Source organism: Cetorhinus maximus, chromosome 30 (genome assembly GCF_964194155.1).
Source record: "Cetorhinus maximus chromosome 30, sCetMax3.hap1.1, whole genome shotgun sequence".
Classification (NCBI taxonomy): domain Eukaryota; kingdom Metazoa; phylum Chordata; class Chondrichthyes; order Lamniformes; family Cetorhinidae; genus Cetorhinus; species Cetorhinus maximus.
In genome coordinates, this window is record NC_135908.1 from 3,228,983 (window position 1) to 3,248,635 (window position 19,653).

At 41.9% G+C, this 19,653-nt stretch overlaps 1 protein-coding gene across 2 annotated transcripts in view; it reads left to right on the forward strand.

Annotated features, from left to right (window-relative positions):
* Positions 1-19,273, forward strand: part of edc3 (enhancer of mRNA decapping 3 homolog (S. cerevisiae)) — an 86,456-nt gene extending 67,183 nt beyond the window's left edge. Inside the window, exons 5-7 of one of the 2 annotated variants that reach the window (XM_078532270.1) lie at positions 3,355-3,508; positions 8,069-8,286; positions 13,438-19,273. In XM_078532270.1, coding sequence (XP_078388396.1) covers positions 3,355-3,508; positions 8,069-8,286; positions 13,438-13,772 — 707 coding nt within the window. In that variant the 3' untranslated portion in view covers positions 13,773-19,273. The remainder of the gene's footprint in view (positions 1-3,354; positions 3,509-8,068; positions 8,287-13,437) is intronic. The other variant, XM_078532271.1, reaches the window with a different exon arrangement.
* The last annotated feature ends 380 nt before the right edge of the window (positions 19,274-19,653 follow it).

Genomic DNA, 19,653 nt, shown 5'->3' on the forward strand with positions numbered 1-19,653 from the left:
GGTGTTGCAATTGTAGCCTGCATTGGTGAGGGGGATCAGTTAGAGTTGCCACTCCTGGTCGCTGTTGAACAGCCCTCAATGCAAGTCGACTTGTGTTCTGTTGGATTAAGGACAGGATTGTGACTGCTGTAGTGCCCTTCCCGCACATTTGAATAGTTTGCCAACATATTACCTGGATTTGCAGATGAAGCACTGTTACCCGGGTCAAATACTAGAGAGCACCCTGTGCCTGTGAAATTGTACCTCCACATGAAGTCAATGCATTCGGGAGAATGACAGGAATCTGGCAGAAAAACACAGGTTCAGCAAAGGATTTAAAAAAATAAATAAATTCCAACTCGTATATTAACACTTTTCACTGCATAGTGAGAATAATTTGAGCATTTAACAAGCTCGTAAACTTTACTGCAAGTGTTCCAAAAGACTACATAAAGCTACAACAAGCATGTGTCATTTGTAACTGGGACACATCTATTTGATTACCCTCCCAACTCCATGTTACCTGTCATTTGACTAGGAGAAGGAAATAGATGTTCTGTGTAAAGCTCCATAACCCAGAAGCACTTGCTGGCAGCCAGCAGAGTATGTTCAGCAGTCCATGCCAAATATCAAAAGTCAGCATATTAAATATTTGGACCGTTGGGTAGTTTCAATATGACAGGCACCAATTCAGAAAGTCAAGGTTTAAATTCTCAGCTCACAGCTCACATCTCTCACTTGCTTTTCATAGACATCTCCCATTCTAACTTCAGGGGTGTATGGCAACGTTGTGGTAATGTCACTGGACGAGTAATCGTTTTTTATCTGTCTTTGCCACAAAAGGAGCTTCCTAAGATTTTTTTTCTTTCATGGGATCAGTGTCACTGACGAGGCCAACATTTTCCCATCCCTAATTGCTCTAGAACTGAGTGGCTTGTGAGGCCATTTCAGGGGGAGTTAAGAGTCAACCACATTGCTGTGGGCCTGGAGTCACGTGTAGGCCAGACCGGGTAAGGAATGGAGAATTCCTCTTCTGAAGGACGTCTGTGAACCAGATGGGTTTTTACAGCAATCAGTTGTTTCATGGCCACCATTACTGAAGCTAGCTTTCAGTTGTGGATTTTTATTCATTGAAATTAAATTCATTAGCTGCTGTGGTGTGGGAATTGAACCTGTTTCCCAGAGCATTAGCTTGGGCGTCTGGATTACTCGTCCAGCAACATTGCCATAACGTTGCCATATGCCCCTGAAGTTGGAATGGGAGATGTCCATGAAAAGCAATGTGAGCTGTGAGCCTACAATTTAAACCTTGACTTTCTGAATGGGTGCCTCTTGTCATATTTAAACTACCCAATGGTCCAAATATCTAATATGGTGTCTTTTGGGGAATCTGACACCTTTAAGGTTTGGAGTTTGTTGTGGAATTTAATTTTCTTAAAAGCATCTGTGTATGGTGACCACCTCTACTCCCATGTTAAAAACAACGAGTGGTTGATGTGGAAAATTAAGCATTTTTTCTTTATATGCTCTTTAATTTAGCACAGCGAATTCCTGTGTCACTGTGGAACATGGTTAGGAATTCAGTTAATCACTTTTCCCCCACTGCAAAGGGCTGACATAACCAATAAAGTTTAACATTGAATCTTAGGCTTTAGAAAGCCATGCTGACGCACTGCAAATCATTATGGGGGCTGTAGTCCCCACAACAGACCACTCCTGTGAAGCAGTTTAAGATTGGATGTCTTTCAGTAATGCATTCCAATAACGTGCTTTTAAAAAAAAATTTTAATTCCCTCACATTCCTCTTGGAATTTATGATTTCCTCTCGAGTCAACCTATGAAGCAATCACTCTTCTGCATCCAAAGGTGCTGGCTGGAGACTTTATCTGAAACCATCTACCTTACAAAAGTATCCCTGTGATCCATTCATTCTCCCGACATCTTTTTGGTGCAGTTCATGATTTTTGTTTGGCATTCCCTCCTGACTCGTGGGTTGTGGTTGGTTCGTTGTGAGGATTGAGTAGATAGAAATCCTATCTGTGGCAATTGCATCACCCATTTCCTCTCTTGAATGCTTTGGTTTTGAATGTCAAGTATTTTTCTTTCCCGCTCTTCCCACTGTCACAGGATAGTTTGTATTTCTGCAAACGCAAGACAGGGGCATGAACCCCAGGCTGGATTTTTGATATCATGAGGTATATAAAAGGTTTTGACAACATAGTTCTGCAAAACTTAACAGTTTTGTCACTCCTCAACATTTTCAGCTTATATGCCTGGTTTGTGCTACATTTGGCTTCAATTTAAATTGCCAGGATTCCCTAGTGAGTCACTCAGTTTTACAATTATATAAGCAACTTTCTGCATTCCTAAAGAACATGCCTAGTTTTCATTGCAAGCAGCTGTTCATGGAACTGCTATAGTTTCAAGTGATGCACTTAAGATATTTGAAGTCCAATGTTTGTTTTTATCAGAGTCATTGCAAGTATAATTGCAGTGAAATTATTGTATTTATTTTAAATATATACTATCTATCTATATATATATATATATATATATATTTATTTGTGTGCCTGTCTGGTGCATCTGTATATGTGTAAGTAGTTGGTCCCCATTGATTACTTTCGCAAATGACACATCTGGGCAGGAGTTCAATGTATTGGGCATTCACTGTATCCTAACACTGCTGCATCAGATAAACATTGCTTTCCAGAAACTGAATTTTGATTAGCCCATCAGTTTTAGGCTTGAGCATGTCCAGTTAATTTTACATACCATGAAGTGCTCCAGTAATCAACATCCCACACTGGTTAGGGCCACTTTAACCTGTGCAAGTCAATGTAACAGCACAATGGAATGATGCACCTGGATTTATCGGATACTGCTCTATCGCCACTGAAGTGAACTCAATGTTTAACCGTTTGATTGTTGACAATTATCTCAGCTTGAGGTGTAAGTGAAGCTCGAGACAAATGTGAAACGTTTTTCATATCTTAGTGCCTAACCCGGTTACAGGTCACTTGCAACTTCAAAAAAAATCGGACTAGCGCTAAAAGCAGTTGGAAGACTGGTTAACAGATTATTTTGAACTGATGGACATAATATAATGAGAGAGCGCTTGGATACTTGTGGACTCTGCTAGCAGATTTCCATCCCTGAAAGTTACTGGTGGAGCAGCTAGATCTTTATGACAATTTGGCATGGTTGCTTTCATTGACTTTTTAAATGGAAAATTCAAATTCTCAAACTGCTATAGTGTGATTTGCACTCTGTTTTTCTACTGCCAGGATGTTCACAGGAGAGAAGTGGTGTCTTTAGCATAGCCCCCGAATGTTTTTTCCACGTTTTACAATGACATTGTGTTTGCTTGCCTTACAGATTCGGGATTGGTTGTCCCGAGTATTTCTTACGACTTACACAAGAAGTTGCTGGCAACTGCTGAAAGGCATGGCCTGTCATTGGAGCGCAGACTGGAAATGACTGGAGTGTGTGCCAGCCAAATGACACTAACACTGCTTGGTGGGCCTAACAGGTACTTCTAGGCTTATGTACATCACTCTGTCTTTCTATTTTTAAAAAAAAGCACGATGAGCCTTCTATAATCTAGTGAGCTTCTCTCGGTGAGAGATTTTTATGCTTTGTGTGGGAAATTGAGCAGTTTTTTCCACTACTGATTTGGGTTTCCAGTGGCAGCATCAAGCTTCTATTCCCATGTCAGTGTGACATGAGCAATTTTAGTGGTGGATGGTTGTCTGCTGTGTCTAATGAGAATTAGTTTGAAATTATCTTAAGCCACTTGTGGTGTCCAAAGTCCTGCCACTGGCCCCACTCTCCTCCAGTTTCTCCATACCAGTTATTTGTATTGACTTCTAAGCAATCGTGTTTCTCCCTTTACACGGAAGCTCTTCTTTAGCATCACCATCCCCTCATCTGTGCATCTACGGAGCACTTTCATTCACTCAGATGGAAGCTAGTGTTTCACACTGGGGGATTCTCAAATCAGCAGTTGTTTGCTCTAGTTTGAAACTTTGCTGCTCTTTTTGTAACTTTTTTCCAGCTGGTGTATCCACGAGTCACCAACCTTGTGTGTAGGCAAATGGAGCGGGTTCAAGTGTTGGTAGTGGCGCAACATGCTGCTCTTTCATATCAGGGAAAGAAGAGAAAAATCACTTATGTATTCTGAAAGATCAGTGATATGTTAGCGTTGAATGCCTGCAAAATGCAGAGGCTCAAACTCCATGAAGATAATGATTCCTCAGTGGTTTTGGGAAGATTACACTGTGGTTGCTGCTGGTGATGTGAGACTTGCTTGTCACGCTAGCATGTCAGCAAACAGTGTAAAACCAGCCTCAGCTTGATGGAGAGATGGTGGCATAATGGTAATGTCACTAGACAAGTAATCGAGAGGTCCAGGTTGATGCTGTGGGAACACGGGTTCAAATCCCACATGGCACCTGGTGGAATTTTAATTCAATTAATAAAATATGGAATTGAAAACTAGTCTCGGTAATGATCATGAAACTATTATCAATTGTCGTTTAGGGAAGGAAATCTGCTGTTTTTAACCTGGTCTGGCCTATATGTGACTCCAGACCACAGCAATGTGGTTGACTCTTAACTGACTCTGAAATGGCCCAGCAAGGCACTCAGTTCAAGGGCAGTTAGGGATGGGCAACAAATGCTGGCCTTGCCAGTGACACCCACATCCCATGGAAGAATAAAGGAGAAAAACCTCACATTAGGTTGATCCCAAGTGCACAAACTAGGCTTATCTTACTCAAATAATGGTTATACCATGGGGACACAAACAAGCATCATTGAGAGCTGTATTTTAGAAGCTATGTTGCACCAACTTAATCAAACCCAGTACAGTAACAGCAAAGTCCCATGCCTAACGCTGATCCCGATGCTAAATTTTAATTCTGAATGTTAGTGATGCCGTTTTTGTCTTTCGTGTAGGGCATGAGCTGGCACTAGCAAACATTAATTTTTTCAAATTGTGACTTGATGTCTGTTGCGGCTAGAACTGAGGAAATAGTTTCATATGGTGCAGGATATTTGAACGGGCAATTTCCTCCTTGGGTGTGGAGCTCAAACAAATCAGAATTTCAAATATTACGAGTTCCTGCCAGTTTGTGACTACCTTTTGGGGAGTAGGAGTAGCAGCATTTTTCTTCTACTGTCTTGTTTTCTCACTCATTGTACATTTGTACACAGAGTGGCCCCCTCATTGTACTCTAGAATATTACATCCCTTATTGAGATTCTACACATTCTTGGGACATTTCTCAAATGTTTGAACATTTGGAATCTAAAGATACAATCTTTTATTCATCAGTGAAGTTCAAAACTGGCTCTCAAAACTTTGTTATTTTAAAAAAAGAGTAACTCTTGCCTGTGTGAAATGGTTGAAGCCACTGATTTTCACAGGGAAAAGTGGACAGGTGCTGGGATGCAAGCTCCCAGAATCCTGCGTAATAGCTTGACCTTTGGCCTATTCACTCACCATTAAGTAGAGGTCCTGGTCATGGCTTTATAGTTCTAACAATCAACTAGTGCCATGTTTAGATTCTAAAACAGCTGAGAGACGCTCATATCTGCTGTATTTTTTTTACCCCCAATCCCACTTTCTGAAGGAGCTAATTCCAGCAGGGGTATGACTCCATGGCAGCCAAAAACACTCAGATGCCCTCACTCAGGGCCAGGAGAAAAATCATGGGCTCCAGTGCTTCTCCTGCTTCCAGGTCCCTTATCCCTCCCCCTACTTTAACCCTCCCCTCAGTCATGCTTGATATTTTTTCACCTTTCAAGATTCACCAATCACAGAAAGGCCCTAGTAAAATAATAATGCCCATTGTTGGCATCTGCTGACAAATATCATCCGATATATATGCAGCATGGGTCATTAAAATTAAGAGCAGCAACAATATAATGCAGTGGTAATTTGTGTGCACCCTATAGGTGATCCCACTGTGACTATTAAACAAACCAGAGTGTACAAATTTTACTTCAGCATTGTGCAATATTGTTAATTTGACAGGAAAATATCCCATTAGTTATTTGTAATGCTGTGCAGATGCTAACACTGATTTCAGTGACTGCCCCAGCCTCATTAACATGTTATGCACAGTGCACCATATGGACATGGTCACAGTGAATTCATATTTGGGGAAAGATTCAATACTTGCAACCCAGATAAACTGCACAAGATCTTTTCCATTCTGTAGAAGTAGAAGACGACTTCCTTTTGCCTGGGTGCATGATACTATTCAATATAATTATTTCATACAAGGTATGTAATTGAATTCTATTTTATCAGTAATCTCTGAGTAGAAAGATCAAATGACTCCTAAGCAACAAAGGGGAATGACTGAACAACATGGGTCTTCACTGTCAGTGAGAAGGTTTGGAGCCCTCATGTGTCTCTGTGCAACACAACTTAGGAGACCAGAGGACAAAGACTGAATGGTTCACAATTGTATCTGTCTTGATCAGCAAGTCTGAAGACTCTGCTGCTTCTCATTCCCCCGACCCTCCACCAAACCGCTCTCCCCCCCACCCCCGATCTCCTGCCGCTCCCCCCGTCCGCTGCCGTTCTCACTGCCATCACCTCTCGCCCCCGCTTGCTGCCGCCTCCCCTCCCTCCCATATCCCTGCCACATCTCCCACCCCCCCCCACATGCATGCACACAGGATTGAATTGATTACGACGATTTGAACTGCCATTTTTCATGTAAAAACATTCTTAGTTGCTGCACTGTTGTTGAACTTCGGGCAGCCTTGCAGTTTTCTGGTGAGCTTTACAAAAGAAATTGCAGCCAGGGAGCTGCCCGAAGGTCAGAAGCAGCGCAGCGACTTAGTGAAATTGACCCGACTGATGCCCCTGTTTTGGACTCAGCCTAACAGATCCATTTTATTTAAGCTGTTGTTTCACGTTTGCAGCTCTGGCTGCTCAGTGTGGATGACGAGAAGTTCTATTTACATCACTGGCCCCAGGCCCCCTCGCCCCATGAGCCCCAGTGTTTTGCACCGTCTGCACTCCTGCCTCTCCATGGCCCTGCCCTCCCCAATGTGAGCCTACACGGCGTGGACAAGCAAGGCAGAGTCGCAACCGAGTCCCATCTTGAAATACCTCAACATTTGTACACAGTTTCCCATAGGGCTCACTGGGTAACAATTGCATGGGCACAATTGCTGATATTTCTTCTCCCTACCGCTGTAACCAGTTGTGGCGTTGCTACTTCAAAACAGACTCTGGGATGAAACCTAGACCTTGCTGGTCTGTGTGACTTGATCCTGCACTAGGGCAAACCAGGTGGCTACCTTTTGATACCATTTTTTACTCAAAGGCATTTTGTCAACACAGCATTTAAACTAATAATAGCACTTAAAACTCCCAATCTATTACGATGGCACCTAAAACCACACAGCATGATGGATTTTCAGCACTTGAGTATAAGTTTAGGGATGACAGTCAACTGGGCAGGATACTGGAAGGGTGCCAGTTCCTGCAGACCCATGCTGCAGCATGAATGAGGAGAACTTGTGAAGAAAATTGGGCAACATGGTGCCCAAAGAATTACTTTGTTCTTAAACTGCCAACAGAGCAAATCATTTTTATTGTTGGTTAGAGTACATCATTTTCCTTATTCTTTCATGGGACGTGGGCATCACTGGTAAGGCCAGCATTTGTTTGCCCATCCCTAATTACCCTTGAATTGAGTGGCTTGCTAGGCCATTTCAGAGGACAGTTTCAAGTCAACCACATTGCTGTGGACCTGGAGTCACAAGTAGGCCAGACCAGGTAAGGATGGCAGATTTCCTTCCCTGAAGGACATTAGTGAACCAGATGGGTTTTTATGACAATATCACTGATAGTTTCATGGTCACCATTACTGTTGGATACCCTCACATTCCAAATTTATTAACTAAATTTAAATTCCACCAGCTACTACCTAGAGCATTAGCTCGGGCCAGTGACAGGACCACAATGCCACTGTCTTCTCGTACAATACTTCCATGTGATTGCAAATGAGTCTAAGGATGATTTTGCTTAAAGGTTAAATCAGAAGGATATTTATTCTGTGTTCAAGGTTAAACCCCAAGAATGTTCACCAGCGTCCGACAGTTGCATTGCTGTGTGGACCACATGTGAAGGGCGCTCAGGGAATCAGCTGCGGCCGTCATCTTGCCAACCACCAGGTGCAGATTATCCTGTTCCTGCCCAACTTTGTGAAGATGCTGGAGTGCATCACCACGGAGCTTCAGCTTTTCAGCAAGACAGACGGCAAGCAAGTGGCCAGTGTCAAAGGTGCGTTATCTTCCGGTCTGCGTGAATCTCATCCTTTTGCCCGTTGCAGGCCGCGTGGAACCTGCGTGAGTGTAAATGTGTTGAACCTTGGACAGTCCTCACTGGGGTTTTTGAGAAGCCTTTCACCAATGACTGGTTATCAAGTACGTGCGTTTAATAAATTTCTGCAGGGTGGGATTGCATCTATTTCATTCATTCTAGAACTGAGCAAATTTACTTTTTAAACAAGCAGTCAGGCCTTTGCTAAATTACTATTTATTTCAGTTATAAATTTTAAGTTAGCAATTTGCATGGGCAGATTAAACCAAGAACAGAGATAACAGCAAGGTACATGCAACTAAGTACAGCCAAGTATCTAAAATCATGAAGGGTCTGGACAGAGCAGATAGGGAAAAACTGTTCCCATTGATGGAAGGGTCAAGAACGAGAGAGCACAGATTTAAGTTAATTGGCAAAAGAAGCAATGGAGACATGAGGAAAAACTTTTTTTTTCACGCAATGAGTGGTTAGGATATGAAATATGCTGCCTATGAGCCTAATGGAGGCAGGTTCAACTGAGGCATTCAAGAAGGAATGGGATTATTATCTGAAAAGGAAGAAGGTGCTGGGTTATGGGGAGAAAATGGGGGAATGGCACTGGGTGAATTGTTCATTTGGAGAGCTGGCGCAGATATGAATGGCCTCCTGTTCTGTAAGAATTCTCTGATTCTGTGATCGAGTTCTTGGAGTTTGGCTCTAGAGGTAGCCAGATGGTTAATTCAAGCCCCACTCCCTGAGCACGTAATTTAGGCTGAAACTGCAGAGTAAGTACTGAGGGGAGTGCTACATTGTTGAAGGTGCCAATCCTAGGATGAAACCCTAACATGAGTCCAGTTCTGGTGGCTTAAGTGACACCCTGCAAAGGAAACTAGGGAATTCTCATGGTGTTGTGGCCAACATTCTTCCTTTGGCTGACACAACTAAGAAAAAAATAACTGGCCATTAGCCTGATGTCTCTTTGTTGAATTCTGCTGTGTGCAAAATGGCTTTCATGTTTTCCATCAAAGCAAATCCCTGTGTTTCAAACCAATTCCTTTTCTGTCGTGCACTTTGAGACATTTCCATTTGAAAGAAATGCATGCAGAATGTCAGCCCTAGTGCAGTTGTTATCTCTGAATTAGCATCAATAGTATTCATCTCTAGGCTGTCAGTTAAATATGATGATGCAGGTGAAAATTTCACAACAAGATCTTACTTTTGAGAAATAAACGCACAAAGTTTTTATTTTAAACTGAGATTGTTATGGAGCATTTTGGTGAAATGCTAAACCCCCCCAAACTGTGGGAAAACACTCATGAGAACAATTAAAGATTTTGTCTCCGCAAATGCGGGTTGCATCTGGACAGAGCATTTAAAGATATCTTAAGGCCAGTTTGAAATACAAGCTATTATGACCTGCCACTGCTGGTGAGAGTAAGTTGAATATAGGTGCAGTTTTTCCCTCAGCTTTTTGTTACCAATGCACAAAATATTTCTAATGACCACACAAGAAGTCTCCAGAACGTAGTTGGATAACAGTTAACGTATTTAATTCACACCTCAAAAATGTAATAAATTTGAGCACCCAGCAAAGTGCAGCTGCTTTTATTTTGAGCTCACTGCACTGTTTGTGGGATCGACTCCGATGTGTGGGTTTCACTAAAGAAAACTTGTTGGATTTGCTAAGGACACGAGCCTTCAGGAGTGTTCCCCCCCACCCCGACAAATTTACTTTGGCTGTATGGAACCTGGGTGTCTGGAGCTGTCTGTGCTAGGTAGATGATATGGCAGTATAAAACCAGCGTAAAATCCTCCTCCTACACTCCTTTCAAACTTCAAATTGTACTTTTCTTTCTGGGCTATTTGCCAGACCAACCCATCTGAAGGGGGAGAAGATGGACTGGGCTGCTTTCCTACTTTGCACTTGGTACATTATATTCACCAGTTCCTGTTTATTTTACCTGGCACCTTGCAAAAAAGCAAGTAAGGCCAATTGTTCTGTGAGCTCAGTTTTAGTTATTCTATAAAGTCTGCTCAAGGAATATTATGTCTTTAGAGGGTCAGTTAATCAGTGTACTGTTGTTTAAACAATGGTAATGTTTATCTAGAAGGTTTTTGGCTGCTAAATATCTTTGTATTATAATGTTTGATATTGGATTACACTGAAACTTCCAAGTAGTTTTACACAGAACAACCAAAACTGGTTTCAACATTGCTCATTATCAGCTTAAAAAAAAATACATGCTGATTAACTTTTAAAGGCTGTTACACCACTATTTGGATCCTTCTATAATTCCCTAGTTATTTTTAATAGAAATACGCAGTTTGCTATTCAAACTGACATTTCCTTCCCCTCCCTCATATATACCCTCATTCCACCCCTACCCCCAATTTTCTTCCCCCTCCCCCTGAAGGCACCGACTCATGCTGCATTACATTTCCATGGTTGCTGGCTGCCCTCCATTGTTTATCCAAGTGGCTGTCCTTCTCATGTGAATGCAGAAGGTGAGTGATTCTCCCAACATTCATACCTGTCGTTTCCAGACAAGAGTCGGGACCCACTCTGATCTTTTTTGCCCCCTATTCTAGTGCAGAGACTCTGTCCTCCTCCTTTCTCCTTTGTAAATAAGACCTTATTCTAACCTACACCATTGATTCCACGCGCCCCCCAAACCTCCTCATAAACAGCAGTTGTGACTGTGATTTATGCGGAGAGGAAAACGTGTTTTTCCATTAGTCAATTGGCATTTTTCTGCTGTTTCTATGTGTCGTTCTAGAGTTGTTTTACCAAAATTCTATAAGTTTCAGAAAAGGTTAAAACTTTGATTTAAATTTTGGAAGCCATTAATAATGTCATGTCCCTGGTTCCTAAAAGAATTCCGCCTCCGGTTTCAGGTCATTAGGAAATGGCTCTCAATAGAATGCAACAAAGGTGCAATGGCCAAGTCATGTTCCAGCTTGCATTATAGGCAAAGAGAATATGTTATTGGCTCTTGACAAGTGCAGCTTCGTTCAGCCACAGCCTCAGAACTGCTCATGCCTGGGGTTCTTCAACTCTATTTCGTTCTGATGCTAAGATCTCAAAAGCGTTGCAACCCTGAATCAGTCGATGTTCATGGAGATATTAATCTTGCCTTTGGCACAGTTTTTTGCCCACCTGTTGCAAATCCTTACAACTTGGCATAGATTAAGATTCCAGTTCTGATTGACACCAGTATACCCCAAGGCATGAATACAGTACTAAGAAGTGGAAAGAGAAAATTGTCAGTGAGGAACTCCATCTCTAAAACTTTATGAAGTGTTCTTTCAAAGTTACAAGCCCTGCCATTTCAAGTTCCTTGGTGGTCTGCATGCTTTGTGTGAATGTCTGCTGCTTAAATTGGGACTCTTTGGGTTCTGAGACCGGAGATGGCAGTTGAAACTTCGATTATACCCTTTGCGGAAGAGAACGAAAGGAATTTAGTCATATAGTGCCTTTTTTGATTCTCTGGATGCCCCAAAGTGCCTCATACCTTTTCATAAATGCTGTTGGTAGAATACAGAGAAACCTGGCAGCCATTTCACATACAGCAAGGTTCCTTATACAGCAGTGTGATACATAATCAGATAAACTGCTTTGTGATGTTGGTTGAGGGAAAATATTGGCCAGGACACTGGGGAGAGGTCCTCTGCTGTTCTTCGAATAGTGGAGTGGGATCTTTTGCATTCACGTAAGCAGATGGGGGGGGCCTCGGTTTAACGTCGCGCACAAAAAACAGCACCCCTGACAGTGCAGGGCTCCCTCAGTACTGCAACACACTGTCAGCCCAGATTATTACATGACTCTCTGGTTAACAGTATCTCTGTTATATAATTTCTATATTGTAGCCTTTATTAGATAACTCTTTTTTGCTGTAACTTTTACTGCACAGATCCTCTGTACTGTAACTCCTGTTACACAATGCTTACGCAGCTCGACCCATACTGTCCTCTGTGCATGCTGCACTTTGCAACCCTGTAGACTCTGCTGCAAGAGGTGGGCAACCGAGGTCAATTGTACCGCGCCACCACAGCTGGTGCCCTGGCTGAGACCAATAGATTCAGTACCAACACAAAACAGAACTTGAATTTTCCTAATATTCATAGCTTTGGTATGCTCTCTGCCTCACTCCATGCTCAACATTCTGTAGTCTCCTATGTAACACCGTTTTTGGAGCACCACTGCCACAAGAAGTGCAGCTGTTTGATACGGCCCATCATGATCTTACCGAGGAACTATGGATGAGCAATGAATGCAGCTTTAGTGTCGCCCAAATCCTGAAAGCAATTCAGATGGTTTAGAGTAAGCGCGCATTGAGGATGTCAGTCAAACCATCATTTCCATATTTCACCTCATTCCTATATTTACTTAGTTCTGATGGAGAGTCATACAGACTCGAAACGTTAACTGTGTTCCCCTCCACAGATGCTGTCAGACCTGCTGAGTTTTTCCAGCTGTAATTGTTTTTGTTTCAGTTAACCCATCCTTGCCTTTAACTCATATTGCAGGGAGAAAGCTTCTGCACCCTGGCTAAACACCTCCACCATCAGTAACCTAGAGAGCAATCTTTCACATTTTTGACATGCCCTTAAAGCACTTCACAGCCAGCTAATTACTCAATCGGTGCACAGCATGGTGAATGACCAGTTAATCCATTTTGGTGGTGTTGGTTGAGGGATGGATATTGCCTAGGCACTGGGAGGGCTCTCCTCTTTTAAAACGTGCTGCAAGATCTTTTCTATAAGCCCTTTGGGCTTCGGTTTAATGCCTCAACTGGAAGAGGGCACCTCTGACAATGCAGCTTTGCTCTCAGTCCTGTGCTGAAGTGTCAGTCCAGGTTGTGTACTCAAGTTCTGGAGCAGCACTTGAACCGTACAACCTTGTGACTCAGCGGCAACAGTGCTACCGCTGGCAAGTCAGATTTATCTCTGGTCATTCATCCAGCACCAGCAGAGTCACATGGGATTTTCCAGTCTCCAATTTGTACTGAATGCATCAAGTAGATCACATTATTGGATTTTAGACTTGACACAAGGAAGTAGTACTCTTTAAGTGGAATTTTCTCCCACATGTTTTTCTTGAGTAACTTACCTTTTTTCTTTGCAAATTTCCAGACTTGCCGGACACTCCTGTTGACTTGGTGATCAATTGCCTTGACTGTCACGAGAACCCGTTTCTTCGCGAGCAACCGTGGTACAGAGCCGCTGTCGAATGGGCCAACCAGAATCGGGCTCCAGTGTTGAGCATTGACCCGCCCGTGGGTGAATTGGAGCACGTCATTGATGCCAAGTGGTCTTTAGCCCTCGGCCTGCCTTTACCGCTGGGGGCAAGTGCCGGCCGGGTGTATCTCTGTGATATTGGGATACCAAAGAAGGTTTTCCAGGAAGTGGGAATCTCCTATCATTCGCCTTTTGGTTGCAAGTTTGTTATACCTTTGCACTCTGAGTAATCGTGGCTTAACGCACAAGAGGAAGACCGTACAGGCCATAAAACATCTCAGCAGCTGGGCAGAGAGAAGAATGTGGAAGTGTTAGAAGCCTTAATGTACAACTGACTTGGATCTAAATAATATTGTTGCAGAAAATTGTTTTGTGAAGCAGGGAAAGCACTACAAGTGTCCTGTTGCGACTGGTGCCATACCACGTTCCAATAAGGGATGGCTACACTAAAGGTCTGCAATTATGCCTTGACCCCACGTACATTACTGTGCCTTTATTGTGAAGGCTGTGCGTGGTACTGTTTGTTACATTTGCAAGGCCTTAGGGTTGAAATGGGCACCATCCTACAAATGAGTTTGCCCATGTTGAGTATTCTCACTATTCAGCTAGTTGGGGGTGAGGGTGGAAACTACTGTCTTAAGTGTGAACAAGTTTAAAAGTAGGAAGATATTCATGAAGAAAAGCGGTAATTGTCATATTTGCGGTTTCCTTTAAATTCTATGCACCATTTAGAAATGATCACTGGTGAGATTTCTTTTGCCACTAGCAAAAGCGCTAATGGCTTAAAACAATGTTTTCAAGCCCTGTGGTTTTTATGAAGCTAATGTGTGTGGTGAAGCACCAGCTTTTCATACTTTCAAGATGCCTGTAATTATGTGATCTTTGATATGCACTTATAGCGCCCCCTAGTGCAGCCAAAGCTTGAAAGCAGCTTCTGCAGAGGACAGAAGGCCTTCTCGTTTCTGCTTTCCCTAGCTTAATACTGGATGAGGGATGTTGCGACAATTTCAGTAGATCCCAGTCATACGCTGCAAAATGCAGGAGGATGCCTGATGGCATCAGCTTCATTTCTGCCATCGATAGGAATTTGAACCCTTCAGATACACAACCGTTTTGAACGGAATGGACTGCAGTGTCTTAAGACTAAACGAGGATTCACCCTTGATAGCATTGGTTTTTAGATGGGTCCACTACACATTGTTTCTTTCTGTCTTATATTGTTAGGTGTCAATTTAATGGATCTACCAGCTGGAAGGGGTAAAGAGAGCTTTTGTTTTGTTTGCCAAGTTGGGTTGGTTAAAACAATTACACGTATTCACACAATAGTTGATGGGGACCATTAGTTCAGTAGACTACTTTTAATCCAATACCCTACTTATAAATACAGCTGCTGTGAGGAAATGAGATTGTGGAAGAGCAAAGTTAAGATTGTGTTGAAAGTCAAGCCGAACCACAGCATGTAGATTAGCCTAGAACTGAGCTCCAAAATGCTTTTATTTAGATACATATACTAAGCTGGAGCCAGCAGAGTGAACACATCTTCCTTGTGCTCTTAGTCTATTGAAGTATTTCTAATCACTTTTTGTTGCATGACCAGATTAGCATAACAAACATTTTCTGGTGTAATAGGTGAGCATTTTAAGTAGATTCACTAAAGTGGGATGGGAGATTTTTTTCACTAAAACTAATTTCGCAAATGCCCAAAGAACTGGTACAAATATACACAACCTTGTACCCTCATATTCAGTCCCTGTGGCTTTCCTGGTGTGTCCCTTTCTTTAACCGTGACATGGTGGAAAAAGTTGCTGTCATTATTTTAGATTTGACTACCCTTTGATTCTCCGGACATCTGAATCAGCCACCAGAAATGCACAAGGGTCAACTTCAAAGTTGTATTTATGTTCTTGAGTGTAGACTAATTCTTTGTTCCTTGACTCCCAACATTTATTCTCCATCTCATCGTTTTTGCTTGGACAATCTTACCTGCTCACTGGAAAACATGGGAGTTAGAGGAAGAACAGTAATTGCAGAGAAATTGCAGTTTCCTAATGTTTAGAAGCTCACTGAACATCCATGGGAGCTCAGAATTGCAGTTTCTTGAATGGAGCAGGGCCGAACATGGCTTAATTTCTTTTGTGGAGACCAGCAGCCTCAACTTTACTGCTGACCATGTTGTGCTATTGAGAGTCAGAGTGTTTCTCTGAAAATACTTCTTTGGTCTCCGTGCAGTGTTCTTCATGCTGTGAAAGTTGACAATATTGCATGTGGCAATACTTCAGGAGGCTGAGGAAGATTCTTTGGTTTGAAAACATTTTTTTTTTCTAAACTGTAACTGTTCAAAGTTCTACTGAGATCTCTTGAAACTGCCTTCTGTGAGATGCCAATGGCTTAATGTTGTAGATCTCCATATTTTGATATTTGACAAATCTCTGGTCGAACAATGGCAAGAATTACTTTTAGCAGCTTGGAAGAACATGTTTGCCTGTACAATATGATGATGCTTAAAACCAGTTTAACTATTTAATGAAGTGCTAGCAATGATTACAGCCTTCCATGCCTCCCTTTGCTTTGAGCGAGAATGGTCAGTGAAACTTGTTCAGTAGCTTGAATCAAGCCATCACAAAGAATTAAGTTGATTAAAAAATGTGTTTGATTTCCCAGCTTACCTTTGAATTCATTTTGGAGGAGGGGTGTTTTTCTTTGTGGTAAATGTGGATGGTTTCCATTGGGGGAAAGGGGGTACAATGCTTGACAACACAAGGGAGCAGAATTAACATTACACCCTTGCTATGATAGGTTTGGTGAAAGACCCTGGTTTAATGTCTGATAATTCAGACCCCTTTTTGTTTCCTGTTCAAAACCAACGTGAGGTCAGCAGTATACCCATTTCTCAGAACCACAGGTTCTTTGCGACTGCAGCATTTCTGCTCAATTTAGGCCTGATGTGAGACATCATTGTTTGAACTATTTGAGTACAACAGTAGAATTATTATCAGGTTATAGAAATCTTGTTTTATGCAGTCATTGTGCAACTTAACGACTGCAGTGTTTAAAAGGACAAAAGCTTTGTGCATATTTTTCATTGACACAAGAATGTAGGTAAACAAACATTACTCACATTTGTAGAAGGGTCCTTTTCAAGCAAGTGAGCGATTTCTTGTTGCTTGTAAGCTGGAGTCAAGCTGTTAGAGATGATGCATACAGGGCTTTGCACCGTGCATCAGCATTCTTTTTGAAACTGCTTGGACAGTGATAGATGTGTACTTTCAATGCAACAAATACACTTAGTATCTTAGGAAAACTACTTTTGCATGCAAATGTTGTGCCACTCGAACTTTGGGCAGTGGCTGCCTTTGTCAGCCCTGCCCCATTTTTAAGCCAAATAATGTGATTTTTTTTTAAACCATTAAATTTTCTTTAGGTGGATTTGCGCAGTCTACAAAAATGCACCATGAGAGTGAGTATAACCAAACAAGGGGTAGTGATGGAGTGTGTCGAACTCTGTTGAAAATGTAAACCAGATCTGTCACGCTATTTCAAGAAGTTCCCTAACACCACCAAGCCCTCAGTACCCTGTGCTCATTGTTCACAGCAGACGAGCGGAATCCAAACATCCTGGTGCTTTTGTTCCAGGCAGATACAAAACATGGGCCATTCTCCAAAGTATACCACCCTATACTTTAGTGAGCACTCTGGTCTGATGCCACAGCACTGCATTTCCTCTCTTCCCTCTCCCAGATGACTATAATGGCCCTGTAGGTGGAGTATATTGTGCTTTTTCCTTGGACAGGGGTTTGAACAAGTCCCTATGGTGGAGAATCTTGCATAAAGGGAGGAAGAACTCTGGTCTAGATTATTCTCTGCTTATTTAACAAAAATAATAAATCTGGCAAATGGGATAGAATTTGGGAATCCTCAACCTTTCAGGTCATTTTATGTTATGACAGCACTGATTTGAGGAGCCAGGAAGTTTTGAAGAATTAATGTCCTATTTTAGTTCTATAAAATGAAGCAAATAGTTATTTTTAGTGATTTTGTATCGGATCAGCAGTAAAAGGAGATGACAAACAACTTGAATTATCCAATATATGCCTCACTTTGTTTTTACACACAAAAACCGTCAAACTCCTTCCCACTTGCTGCTCTTGAGGCAGTGTTGCCAGCGCTGTCGCCATATGATGCCTTGCTGACTGAAATACCCAGGAAGATCCATGAATGAGCAGAAAGTTTCCTGAGCTAGGATTACGTTATGTTACTGAGCATCGCATCTTCAGTGATGGCTTAGTGATTAAATGTGGCATGTGGTGCTTCACTGAACAACCCAGGCTGACCTGTGCGCGCTAATTGTCCTTTTTTGCCATCAGCATTCCTGGCTTAGTAAGGAGTGGGGGGGAAAAGAAATAAGTTAAGCCTTCTCTTCCTGACTGATTTCTAGTTACCCTCCTAAGTACTGGTGTTTGGGACGTTGAGTGAGGACATGGTAGGATTTCAATTGGGCAACTGGAAATACCTGCCGACACTCATTTTTGGGCTCGCTCCTGAAGAATGAATGGCCACTTGATGGACTGTAGAGCCACAGGAACTGGACACCAAGAGTTGGAGAGAAAATTTAAAAAGTTCTTGTTGAAACAGAAGTAATGGTGTCTGTAGGTTGGTGTCTATGTTGCCCTCTGCTGGAGCAGAGAGCTTTACGCGCATGTGTAATTCCACACCTTAACAACAAAGTCATCCTAATTTAGTGGAAAAGGCTGCTAGCAATCTTCATGGTGGCCAATAGTTGCCCAGAGTGAAGTGAAACACCCATTTTAAAGAACTTTTCACTGTGAATGAAATGATCAAAATTAGTGCTCTGAAATGGAAAAGATATTGAACATATAGTAAGGTCACTGGGGTCCGGTATTTCCTTACAAGGCCTAATTTAATAACAAGAGCTGATGAAACTTGATTCTTACAGTATTTCAGCATTAATGCGTAATTTTCCTTTATTATTGTTTACATATCTTACAGACACATTCTGCACCACCCAAAACTTATTGGTGACAGGAAGCCCAGACAATCGCACGTATTGCTTGGTGGAAGTGCTCCTGTTTGCCAAGCTTTGTGGAGTACATTGCGTTACAGCAGTGTTAAATATTGTACTGTGGTGCAGGTACAAGTGGTTACCAGTGCTGCTTTTCTTTCCTATCTGCCTGCTTCTTTGTATTGCAGTTGCTATTGCTAGTAGCTCTTGGGAAAACATCTGTTAACGTTAATTAGAAATGACTTTTTAACTGTACACTTAAATAGGCTGGTACACTGTGACATGATCTTTTGAGTAAATATAGATATTTTTCAATAAAAGCAAGTGAAAACAGTCACTCACTTTTGTAGCTGATTTACAGTGTTGAAGCCAACTTACTTGCTAATTCAGACAGCATTTTCTATCTGTACTACTTGCTGTGTGTTTTCCACTTTACTGGAAAGCTGGACCTTGAGCACTAGAACCAGAGCTGATGCACGTCACACTTGTGCTGTACCAGTTTACTTTAGTTTTAAGGTTACTACTCTGAGGAACTGTGACCAAGATGCTTTGTGGATGTGTTTTTGCTTCAGTGTTGACTAACGTTTACAAAGTGTAAATTTGTTGTCTCGAGATTTTCAATCCAAATACTGTCCTGTGTTTTGGAAGGTACGTGACTTCTCATTGCTAGAACTAAAGAAAGAACTAAATAAAGACAAGAATTTCTGTTGACTGGTCTCCTTTTTAAAATATGACTCTATGCAGTTGGGAGTAACTCCAGACACGAGAAGAAAAATTGGGAATGCCAGACATGGGAAATAAAATGACACCTGGCTGCTAGTTAATTTTTTTCCCCCAAAAAATGCTTAATTCATAAAATTTGTCAAAGTGTGTTACATAACAGTTCAAATTTGACAAAGTGCAACATGATTCAGTTTCTTTCAATACAGGACATGAGGTGCCTCACTACACTTGCCATTACGTGTGTTTGGAATGCATACTTTTTATGGCAAACATTGTCTTGTGCAACAAAAACAGGAAATGCTGGAAAAACTCAGCAGGTCTTAGCATCTGTGGAGAGGAAAAAAAAGTTAACGTTTCGAGCCCTTATG